Consider the following 12016-nt stretch of genomic DNA (forward strand, 5'->3'; position numbering starts at 1 on the left):
AGATGCTCAAAGCCTGATAGAAAATGGCCTAATAATTTTGACTTACTGGCCTGTGAATGGCTATATTTAAGTATGTAACCCCTCTTAACTTCTTTACACCATGGTGCAATATAGTTCACTTAGCCTAAGAGGAGGATAATGACAGCTTTATACAGGATCTCATGTCACACCTCCAAGTTTTCTTTTTATCTCCTAGATTACACTGCACATTAAAGCAATAGTGTGGATTAATCTGACCTCTGGCATTTGGGCCATACTAACCCACCAGTGCAGGTTTATGTACCTCACACCTCAGACCCTATCAAGAAATTTGGCAGCGGCAGCTTGATAAGGACGCCATACTTTACTGAATGTGTTCTAAAAACAACATCTGCAAAACACTTCTCTGGGACACACTTTTTAATGACCTTCCTCACTTGTGTCCCTCTTCTTAACTATTACTCATGTGGGTTCTCCAAGCTTCTGCAGCATCAGAAGGTGCTGTAAAGATGCAGCAGTGAGAATTCTTAAGTTTATGCAAAAATGCTAGCACCTGGAGAAAGGAGGGGGAGATCTGTGGAAAGACTATGACTTTCTGGAAACTTGTCTAGAGACTATTTTAAGATGGTAAAATAATTCTTCTAAAAAGGGTTAAATTTCTAATAAGACTGATCACATTTTTCATTTCAGTACTGGACTAATTAACAAATGAACCTGAATTACCAGCTACTTCAAAGTGAAAATTCTAGCAATGGGAGGTTTTTAGTATTGCAGCAGTTTAAGCAATCACTGTAAGCCATTCAAATTCTCTTTTTATTATTGTGGCACTGATAGTGAAATAACACTACCCAGATTCCTTATCCCAAGCTGGGATATGAATTGGTATTTATGTATTGGAATATATATTTCAAAAGGAGGAAAAAATAACCAATTCCTCAAATTAAACTTTCAAGAAAGATGGGGCCATTCTAAATAATCTTAATTCAATGACAGAGTAGCTCAGGAAGTCAGTGGCTACTGCTGTAATGTTTATACACCTTCTCATAAACCAATAATAATAATTATACTTTTGGAATGGTGTTTCTGTTTTCTAATTCTATCCTTACTGAAAAAAAATCGGATTCTTTATGTTGAAAACTTTTTAATTATGGTGGTGAATACTGTAATTAAAGCACAGACCAAAGTAGTCAGTTGTTTCATTAAATACACACAAAGCTTTACAGAATTTGGATAATGAATGTACTGAGAGCATTTTAATGCACAACTTGAGAAACAAATGGTAGTCCAGATTCAAAACCATACAATAGCGTCCTGAGAGATTCCTTTTTACACTTGCCCAGTGATATTTTTAAGATCTACAGCTTACAAAAGAGCCAGTGCTTTATTGCAGTCACTTTTCAAAGCAGCTCTGGCTAGCATTACATTCATTTTATCTCCTTTCCTTTTTTTCTCTCATTATCTTCTTGCTTTCTTCTCTCCTCCTCTTAGTTACAGGATTCCGTGGATCATAGATCTCGAAAGTGTCTTCATCCTGCATGCTTGCATCTTTCACCTTTCTGCTCTTATCTTCAAACTGAAGTACATGTGACATCCTATGAAACAAATAAAACATGGCTCATATACAGTGACAGAAAAGTAAGTTATGATTTCTACTTATGATAAGCATGACAAAATTGTAGCACCATGTAGCAAAGAAGACTTAAGCTTTGCTATTTTTTTTTTTTTTTTTCCCTTTTCTTATTAAACTCTGGTATAACAGGATAACCACTTCTATGAAAACACATTTTCACAAATACCAGCTGGAGTTTACTCTGCTGGATTTTATTTCAACAATTGAGCTCTCTTGTCTTGTCTTTTTCTATTTAATGTATCTTCCCAAATGTACTGAATAATTTTCCCAGGAACAGGGAGTGTTTCTTGAGAGACTTTTCCTATTAGTCACTTTGGATTTCCTTTCACAGTTATGCAAAAGGAGAGAAGAGCTTGCATGGAAAACTAAGAAGGTGCACAGATCAACATGGGAATGCCTGAATTACTACTCTTCCACCTCAGATGGCTCAGATCATAATTTTTAATTATTTCAATGCTAAGCTAATGTTTTTTTCAACCCCAATATTTTCTACTGTTGATTAGAAATCTCATTTTCCCTTTTCAGCAAATTCCCTTTCTGGTCTGACTGATCATATTGCCATAATCTAGTCAAAAATTTCTTGGTAGCTGTATCCAGTGCCAGGAAAGTCTTAAGCTGATCAACTGTGGCCTTATTAATAGAAACCTACAAGTTTTAGCTTGGACTAAAAACAAAGAGATAAATTATTTGCACTGTCTAGCAAGAAAGGGTTGGGGGAAAAGAGAAGAAAAATACTACGGATGCTTACAATTTGACTGATTGTAAGTCTCCTGGTCTTTACTGACAATCTTGTTACTTCTGTGTATCACAAAATGTAGTTTCAAGTGTCAAAACTTGCCTGCAGGATTAATGCTGTTCACCACAACAGTAATATTTTAAATGAGAAGCCCACATGACTACTTAATAAGACTATTGAATATAAACTCATAGTAACACTGACACTTACGGGCCAAAGGCAGCAGAATTAGAAAAAAACACCAAAAACTAAATTAATGATTTTTCAGTGCATAGACACGTGACCAAGCAAAAAGCTCACTTAAGTCTGGACTGTGTTTTAATTAACTGTAAAAATTTCTTTAACTTTAGTGGGACAATAATAACAATGATTTGAACAACTGAACTGAATATAAGCCTATTTATCTTTACAACACTAGATATTGGTAAAGTCTTTATGAAATAGGAAGTCCATGAAAAACAAGTCAGAATCAGAATGAAAGCTCCTTTACTGATGAAAGATTACTTTATCAGTCTCTCACAACATATAAGAGATCGTGAATAAAGCAAATTTTTCAAAGAGCTCTAGTACAGATCTTCACATGTAAAGAGAGAGAGCAGCAGCTGGTCAGTAGATGTAGATTACAGTGTTGTACTATTAAAGAAATTAGACAAAATTCAAAGCAATAGACTATATGGGTTGGAATGCTTTTGAAAAATCTTACATGCAGTAATTGAGATTTTTCAACACAATCTATTGTTGATGTGTGGATTTTTTACATTTTTCACTGAACAGTACTGAAAGTAGGGATGCATATTACGACGTCCTCTGAAAATACTTCTTAAGAGTTGTTTCCAGTGTATAGCATTCAGTAGTTTATAAACCTCACAGACTAATTAAAAAAAAAATATATATTTTCTTAGTCATATCTACAATTCAGAGTAACATAATGTACCATCAGAGTGATTCATGATTGTGTATTTGTAGTTTAATTATAAAAACTGTATCACTGTGGAGAGACTGAAGTAATTTATTTTAGTTAACATGCTTTTTTACATTTGTCATATTTTTTTTACAAATTAAAGATAAGCATCAGAATATGTATGTATATATTTAAAAATATATACAAAATCACTCTGTCCTAGACTAAATTAAAGTACAGTCCCAAAGAGGTGGTGTTACTACTCACTAAGTGGCTTTAGAGGATGTTAAATGAATGTGTACAGTGCACTCTCAACCATTTAATCAGCTGGTTTCAAACTACGACATAGCGTACTTGTAGGATACAACGCACAGAAATTAAATCTCTCTCTCTCATTCTTGGGTCTGACCATAGAAATAAGATGCAGCAGATATAGACCACACAGCATTTAATTTGTTTCCACGAGCTGAAAGAAGTCACTCTCTCACTTCTATCCGTAACTTTCCACTGAGGTGTTCCCAGTTATGATTAAAAATAAGCCATTACAAATTACTTTGAAACTCACTGAATGAATTTCAGATGCAGCTTCTCATAGGTAAAGTAAAAAAAACACAAAAGATTATAGTGAAGATTTTGAAAAATACTTCCTCGGTGTGAACTTCAGCTTATTTTTGCAAGGCACACATCTTCACAAGTATACCTGTTCTGCATCAGTGTAAATGCTAAATCAGACTGCATACTATTGAACGAATAATCATTTGCTGCTTCTTTTTTTTTTTTTCCAAGAACATGGCAAATATCTAGTTATCTTATTATCTTATTATATCTAGTATCCGATATTATAGTATCTAACTTTTTTGAAATTAATAAATTTAGAGTAATCTTACTCAAGCCTGCACTAGCATAACTTTCCAAATGCTGATATTGGGCTACAATTCCATAAATGCATGTGATATAAGTATTCCTTCTTCAGTTTGTAGCTCTCTTCCCTTGCTCATGCTCCTGAGTTCAGCAAAGAGCTGTCTGCCCCCTTTTGCTTTGCACTCACTGTGAAGAAATCTTTAGCTTCATCTCTTCATCTCTGGAATTCCATAATCTACCACTCAACTTCTGCTTATCACCAACTGCTGACAGTTCATCTTACACTTTGTAAGATCACAAATTTAAAGTACTTTTTTTCTTCAAAATTTAAAGGATGAAAGGTGTCAGTTCTTCTACACTAAACTCGAAACCCAACTTTTGCAATGCAGGGTGTTTTTCTTTCCCTCCCCCTAAAAATTAGCATGAATTAAATAGCTTGCCAAAACTGATGATTCTGGGCTAAGAGTACCTCAGGGGCAGCAAATTGCTGATGATACGAAGTTGGGAGGATTGGCTGACACGCCTGAAGGCTGTGCTGCCATTCAGCAAGACCTGGACAGGCTGGAGAGCTGGGCAGAAAAAAACAGATGAGGTTTAACAAAAGCAAGTGTAGAGTCCTGCATCTGGGGAGGAATAATTGCATGCAGCGGTACAGGTTGGGGGATGAGCTGCTGGAGGGGAGCTCTGCGGAAAGGGACCTGGGTGTCCTGGTGAATGACAGGTTGGCCATGAGCCAGCAGTGTGCCCTTGTGGCCAAAAAGGCCAATGGCATCCTGGGGTGCATTAAAAAGAGCGTGGCCAGCAGGTCGAGGGAGGTGATCCTCCCCCTCTGCTCTGCCCTGGTAAGGCCTCATCTGGAGTACTGCGTCCAGTTCTGGGCTCCCCAGTACAAAAAAGACAGGGATCTCTTGGAAAGAGTCCAGCAGAGGGCCACAAAGATGGTGAGGGGCCTGGAGCATCTCTCCTATGAGGAAAGGCTGAGTGAACTGGGTCTGTTCAGCCTTGAGAAAAGGAGACTGAGAGGGGACCTGATCCAGGCCTATAAATATCTGAGGTGTGGGGGGCAGAATGGCGAGGCCGGACTCTTTTCAGTGGTGAGTGGAGACAGGACAAGGGGAAACGGCCGGAAACTGCAGCATAGGAAGTTCTGCACAAATGTGCGCAAGAACTTCTTTACAGTGAGGTGACGGAGCACTGGAACAGGCTGCCCAGGGAGGTGGTGGAGTCTCCTTCTGTGGAGATGTTCAAGACCTGCCTGGATGCCTACCTGTGCGACCTGCTGTAGGGAACCTGCTTTGGCAGGGGGGTTGGACTCGATGATCTCTGGAGGTCCCTTCCAACCCCTACAATTCTGTGATTCTGTGATTCTGTGAAATCGGAGTTGCTATCTTACCATGGATTTAGTGCTGGATAGTTTGAGTACTGATTTATTCCATGTGCTGGGCAGTATCTGTGCTTTTAGCTGTACCTATTTCCTGCAGTGTTAAAAAATGACATTCGGTACTCAGCTCTCTTGTGCATTCCAGAAATGAAATGTCTTGATACATAAGACTGAAATACCTGAACACATTTTAACTTGAATCAGAGACAACACAGTATTTACAAAGATAAGCAGATACACCCCTGCTAGAGTGGCATTCTCGGATGATTAATGCAACAGTTGGCAAACAAGACTCGAAGTCAATAGCAGATTATCTCCTCAATGTCCTTAAAATGCAGTAACTAACACAATACCTTACTGATCAGTTTGATTGCTTTCTAGGAGGTAACAAGTGGGTGAATGTTGGCTGCAACACTAAAAAAAATCAGTACAGCAGACTTCAAGAACTTTGCATTATGATTAAGCTGTGTCCAAAGCAGCATTTGCCAACTGGGCAGGAAAGGCCAGACCCCGCCTGCAAGACTCAACCAGCTTATCTGAGAGACAGACTCTGATCTATTGAACTACTGCGGTGCAAAGGCCCTTGTAAGAAAAGATAGGATATACAGTAATTCCTGTGATTTTGGGATGTGTGAGCCATGCACTGGATCTGAAGCATGTGCCAGCAGCTGACAGCTGGCAGTCATTTTAAGTGTAGCATAAGCAGACATCAAGTATCACATCAGCTCTAGCCTTTCCTGCACTGCCCTTTGGGAAAAACCAAAGTGGCAACCAGTGAATTTAATTATTTTCAGTATCAGTGATAATGAGGAAGCAATGAAAATGCTTTTGCACTAAGGCTGAAGCTGTAAACTGCATGTACAACACAATGCCCAAATCACTCATTCTTATACTTACTGAAGTGAAAAACTGCACTGATTTCACGCTTGTTAATCAATCTGGCATAGCTGTTGGCTGTTACCAACCCACCTGTTGCTCATTCAACCTTCCTTGTCAAAGTTACTATCCATGCCATGCCCTCTAGCACTTCAGTAACTTCTGTAGAGTGCCTGGGAAATAAGTTTAGGCTAACCTATGTCAGTGTTTTAAACAGCTCAACTTTGCAGTAAACCCTCAACAGGCATGGACAAATTCTGCCAACTCTGCTATAACGGCAGCAACTTTTGGCAGAGGTACTAACATCTCAAGCAGTTATAGTCAGGACTCATTTGGGGGTGTCTGCAAAAAGCATGGCAGCTGGTGACAGATCTTTTGTTTCTGCAATCAGCAGGCACTGAGGAATAAGAAATGAACAGTTCTTCACTCTCCAGATGCAGAATAATATGCTACTTAAAATGCAGTACTTAATGTATGTCTAAACTGGAACAATGAACATGGGCAAAAATTATATACTTCTAAATGCAGATGACATGAATAGAACAACTAAATACATTTCTATACAGTTTACAATACCAGAATTCTGTAAGTTATTCCTACATTTTAATATCGGTTTATTCCATCACGATGTTTAAAATGGATGAAGCAACAGTATCTTGCATTTTACAGGCTGTCTCTAATAAGAGAGAAAGTAGAGACCAATACGGACCTGCTGAAGATCTAGTGACTCCAAATGTGTAACGATAAAAGTACAATCTGGGACAGGTCAGACAGAAGCTTTCTTAAATATGATCATAGTTACAGAACCCTGGGTAGCATCTGCTCCTCTGCTCGCCTGTTTTCTGCTGACAACAAACGTGCTGTTTCAGGGGAAGAGATGGAAAGAAGAGGAACAGCAGCTATTCTAGTTAAAAAAAAGACAGGTATTGTCCCTGGAAGAGGTGTGCTCCTTAAGTAACTCAGGAGTGCTGTAGTTCTAAGAAGAGATAGTGTGGAGGTGGCTGGCTCCTGCCGGAGCCTGCAGGAGTGGCACATCCAGTGTCATCTTAGCTCCCAAGTGGGGGAGTTGGAAACAATTACAGATGGTTAGCTTTTAGTTGAAAGGAATGTTCTGTTAGGATAAAGTTCTTAGCCAGATGTCTCAAATCTTTAATATAAGTAATTTTATCACTACAGAGTGTAACAACCAATCCCACCTTTTTCTGCATTCAACATCACTTGCAAGTAACATGCTACCTACTTTTCTCAATTATGACAAATGTTATGTACACTGAAGAGAAAAAAAAAAAAAGCAGTATCAAGTACCTTACATTATATTCTATTTGCAATGTACATTTTTCCTGCAACTACTGTAAATGTGCTTATTAAACGATGAACGTGGATGTAGGAATGTTACAACGCTTCCCTCCCATCACCCTCGTGACATATAGGCAGCGGATAGATGCGTAGTTCATGTAAACAGATGATAAAACAGATTAGTGAATCTGCAGATCAAAGCAAATGAGATCTCATTCCCAAGGAAAAAGCATGTTAGTTGTTCTGGAAGAATGAGCTCATTGGCACTCTCTTCACTTCCAGCAGAGAAGCGGGTGGCACAGCAAGAGGAGAAACAGTTCAGAAACGGAGACAAAAAGAAAAATAAATTGAGGAAGGTAAATAATAACGAAAGGATAGGAATGAGAAACAGAGAAAAAGAGACTGACCAAAATGTAAATTAAAAAAAAAATCAATTTACAATTGAAAATAAGCAAAAAATGTAAATCAAAGCAGGAGTAGAAGAGTAAGATCAAGACAAAAAATGTCAAAACCATAAAACAATGAGAATTTTATTAGAGGAAATAATGATAAAATTTAAACTTGTTTCCACTTTTTTTCAGATACTACAATCAAAACAAGCTTCTTGGCTCAGCCTGCTGTCACCACTTCTTGCATAACAGTGTCCAAGAACTTTGCAGATAATTTTGTAAATGCAATCCAGCAGGACAGAGAAAATACATCTACGTTTGATGAAACCTGCAACCACCATTATTTTCATTAAGCAACAGAACTCCTGCTGGGAAGGTCTTCATTTCTATCTGCCCTATCTCGCCACTGACCTTTGTTATTTTACTATATGAGATAAACCATCATCACTCTTCATGCAAAGGAATCCAGTAATGCAAATTCCTCTCTCTCAGCTAGCATGAAAAGAATCTTTTTCCCAAGTAAATCGATGTAGGTTCTGATTCTTAAAGCAGTGAGTATTAATAGCGTTAAATAATGCCACAGATACAAAATTAGACCCATCTCTTTCATTCTCAGTGTTTCACACAGCTACCACAAAAAGAGATGTGCATAGGCAACAAGCTTCCATGAGAATGTTTTGTCTCATTAGTTCATAGCATCTCTAGGCTAAATTATCTATGAAAGTTCCTATCATTTTGTAGTACTTCCACTGTATCAAACATTGTCCCAGTTTGGACCCAGTTTACCAAACCTGTTTGATTTCTTGTCAAAAAAGCTTACTATGCCCCAAATAATATTCTCTGGTCATCAGGATTCTGCTGTCATTGTTATCACTGTAAGATTTCACTCCTTCTTTTTTCACTGCTCAGCTCCTCTATGAACATTTCCTTTCCTGAATAATTCGATCACTTGTCTCTTAAGCTTTCTGTGCTTTAGTAAAATCTTGTTTCTCAAATTTAAAAAGACAAAACAAACAACAATAAAAGAAACAAAAGAAAAATCCAACTTGCTGTTTGAAAGAGAAATAAGGTTTGCTTTTCAGATCCAGCCAAATCCAAATCATTAGTTATTCCACTGAGTTTAATAATAGAAAAAATACTCAGGAAAGTATTCAGAAAACTGTTGCTGAAACACAAATATTTGCCATACTCAAGTAAGTTTTGTGAGTATTTAATTCTACTTGTCAACCTGTCAACTTGTTTTAGTTTATGAATATGGTACAGAGCACAGTTTTTGACTGAAATGTAAGAATAAATGCAAAATCTTTTTTCAATGTGGCTGTAAATGTCATGCACAATCTCCACCCTCCAAGCACTCTTATGGGATTAACTTGAAAGGAGTATTTTCTGAGTTTCAGATCAAGGGAGTGTTACTAGTCTCCATTCATTCAGATATTAACAATGGAGGTGACATACTATTGCTGCTGTTGAACAGAGCAAGAATATCCTCAATTCTCACCAAGGAAAAGTGATTATAAATAAATCAAAAATGCTTCTAAGTATTTTTACTCTTCTGTTAGGTTAACTGCATAAAATGACCGGAAGGGAACATTTGCAGATATTTCTAGCATGCTGTTTTCTTGAGATATTCTGTTCAAATGCTATTTACTGACTTTTGTTCCAAAATATTCACTGTGAAAATAATAAAAAAGCAGTCACAAAAAAAACTTCAATACTTCCAAAGCTTCTAACAATTTTAAAAAATATTAGTATACCTTTTCATTGCTGAAAATGTTGCTAAACTTTTTTTTTTTTTTTTTTTGAAAGAGGATTTAAGTAAAATTCCAAGGTAAAATCAACTTATCAATGAAAAACATTATCCAGTTCTGAAGATAATGAAGTCACTGGGTGAAAATTTGGACTTTCTCTAAGTACCATAATTAGAAATATTTAGACCATGATGATTTCCGATCTCAAGCATTTTTTCTACAACAAAACCAACCCAACAACACACCACCACAGTTATCCTATTGTTATGTTCTAACAGTCACAACTAAAGAATATATTTACAGTATATCTTTATCCCCTTCAGAAAAATGTTAAGTAGTCTGATGAAAGAAGTTGGGTGCTTTAAATAGACAACTGCTCCTGGTAGAATAGCCTGGTATGGGAGACTGTAATGCAGATTCCAGATGTTGTTCCAGACAGTGTACCAGCACAGAAAAACTTTACACAGCATTTACTATGAGGACATAAGAACGGCCATACCGGAATAAACCAATGATCCATCCAGTCTAGTATCCTGCCTCTGGCATGGACTTCTACAATATCTGATGGTCTAGAAGTCAGCAAATGCCTCCCCAGGTTAACACAGTCAGGGAATATTGTATCACCAGAGCACAGAGTAGGAGGGAGGGGAAGGAGACTGTTTCTAACATAAAAATACTGGATTTTCATAACTTAGCATTCAACATTTTCTGGATGTGCTCCCTCCTCTTTTGTTATTTCCTCTTCCCATGATTACATCCAAATCCATATGATTTAATCATGATACTGAAACAGATGATGTTGGGGTGCTTAAAAAGGTGTGTAAATACTCAGGAAGCTTAAGCTAAGCTACTCAAGATTTAGAAGATTATTTCTTCATTCTTCACTAGATTTGTTGGCAATAAATAAAATGTAACATTTCCAGATAGTAACCGAAATACTAGATATCCCTTGAGTAAAGCATGGATCATCTCTGAATTTAAGTGAAACAGTAGTTGATTCCAGGCCCAGATGCCTAGTCCAAATAAACTTAGACATGGGGGAATTAACAAAAAATAAACAAACAAAAAACCCACCCCAAATGCTCTGAATTTCTCAAGCATGCCAAACAGCTAGAAGCAATAAATATATAACTTCTTCAGAAGAAAAATTTGTTAATACAATACTACTGACTGTTTAGCAGTGAGCTAGCAGCTAACATTTACATATCAAGGTCTGACTGCATTCTAGTGGTAAAGGGTTGAAGGTGGATATAAAATTGGAAAGATTTATAGCAGAATGATTTTTTTCCATTCTTCCTTTAAAATGCTGAAACCCAAACAAACGCTTGTATTTTGCCAAACAGAAAAGAAACCCTTCTTTCCAATGTGTTTCTAATACAGACCTCTGGCATGCATTTATTCTTTGTAACAATCAAGTAAGTATTTTGTCTTTTTTTTTTTAACTAAATGTAGTTGAGTAAATCAATGGCCTTAGCAGGAGAGCCCTAATACAGAGCCAGATTTTCCAGACTAGTGGAGGAACGTTGGCTCAAATCTGGATGGGAGGAGGGGAGCAAACATGGCTTTAATCCATCTTTGTGCCTCACTGGCATAAATTACAGCAGCACTTTTTCTTTCGTTCCCCAAGCTAGCATTGGCATGTGAAATTGACTGCTGCTTAGCTTGCAGGAACTTACTGTGTTTGTCACAGCTAAGCTTCTACAGCTGAAACTGAAGATACTGCTGCTAATCTTGAGGAAACCATATTTCATAGTCATTGATCTAAGGCATTATGGCAAAGAAAGAAATGGCATTCTAGAAAATATATACAAAAAGGTTAGGCTTATGAAAGAAATACAGCCATTTTTTAGGTGTTTATCCAGAAGGCTTTCACAATGCAAAGTTTGAGAGCAGATATTGCATAAAGTAAGAAATCTTGGAAATAAAAAGTGGAAGACTTTTATGTGTAGTAAATATTAACAGTGTGCATCACAGATTTATTTCTTAATACAAATGAAATCCTGTAATTTAAAAACTGATTGGCTGAGCTCAACATTTTACTGATTCCAAAATTGCTATTTCAATGAAAAAAAAAAAGAAAAAAGTAACAAAACAAAAAAATTCTAGTCTACTCTCTACAGTAGACACCAAAGTGATTGCATCTTGATGGCTTTTTTTAAGAACCATTTCTCTCTCTGTCGGACAAAAAATATCTTACTAGAAGAGTATGAAATAAATAA

At 37.1% G+C, this 12016-nt stretch overlaps 1 protein-coding gene across 1 annotated transcript in view; it reads right to left on the reverse strand.

The window, feature by feature from the left end:
• Nucleotides 1–1204: 1204 nt before the first annotated feature.
• CWC27 (CWC27 spliceosome associated cyclophilin) overlaps nucleotides 1205–12016 on the reverse strand; it is a 117274-nt gene continuing 106462 nt past the window's right edge. The window contains exon 14 of the mRNA XM_042875094.1: nucleotides 1205–1571. Within this exon, the coding sequence (XP_042731028.1) occupies nucleotides 1409–1571 (163 nt within the window). The 3' untranslated portion in view covers nucleotides 1205–1408. The remainder of the gene's footprint in view (nucleotides 1572–12016) is intronic.

Source organism: Lagopus leucura, unplaced genomic scaffold, assembly GCF_019238085.1.
Source record: "Lagopus leucura isolate 7727_CA_CO unplaced genomic scaffold, USGS_WTPT01 Super-Scaffold_100014, whole genome shotgun sequence".
In the NCBI taxonomy this organism is placed as follows: Eukaryota; Metazoa; Chordata; class Aves; order Galliformes; family Phasianidae; genus Lagopus; species Lagopus leucura.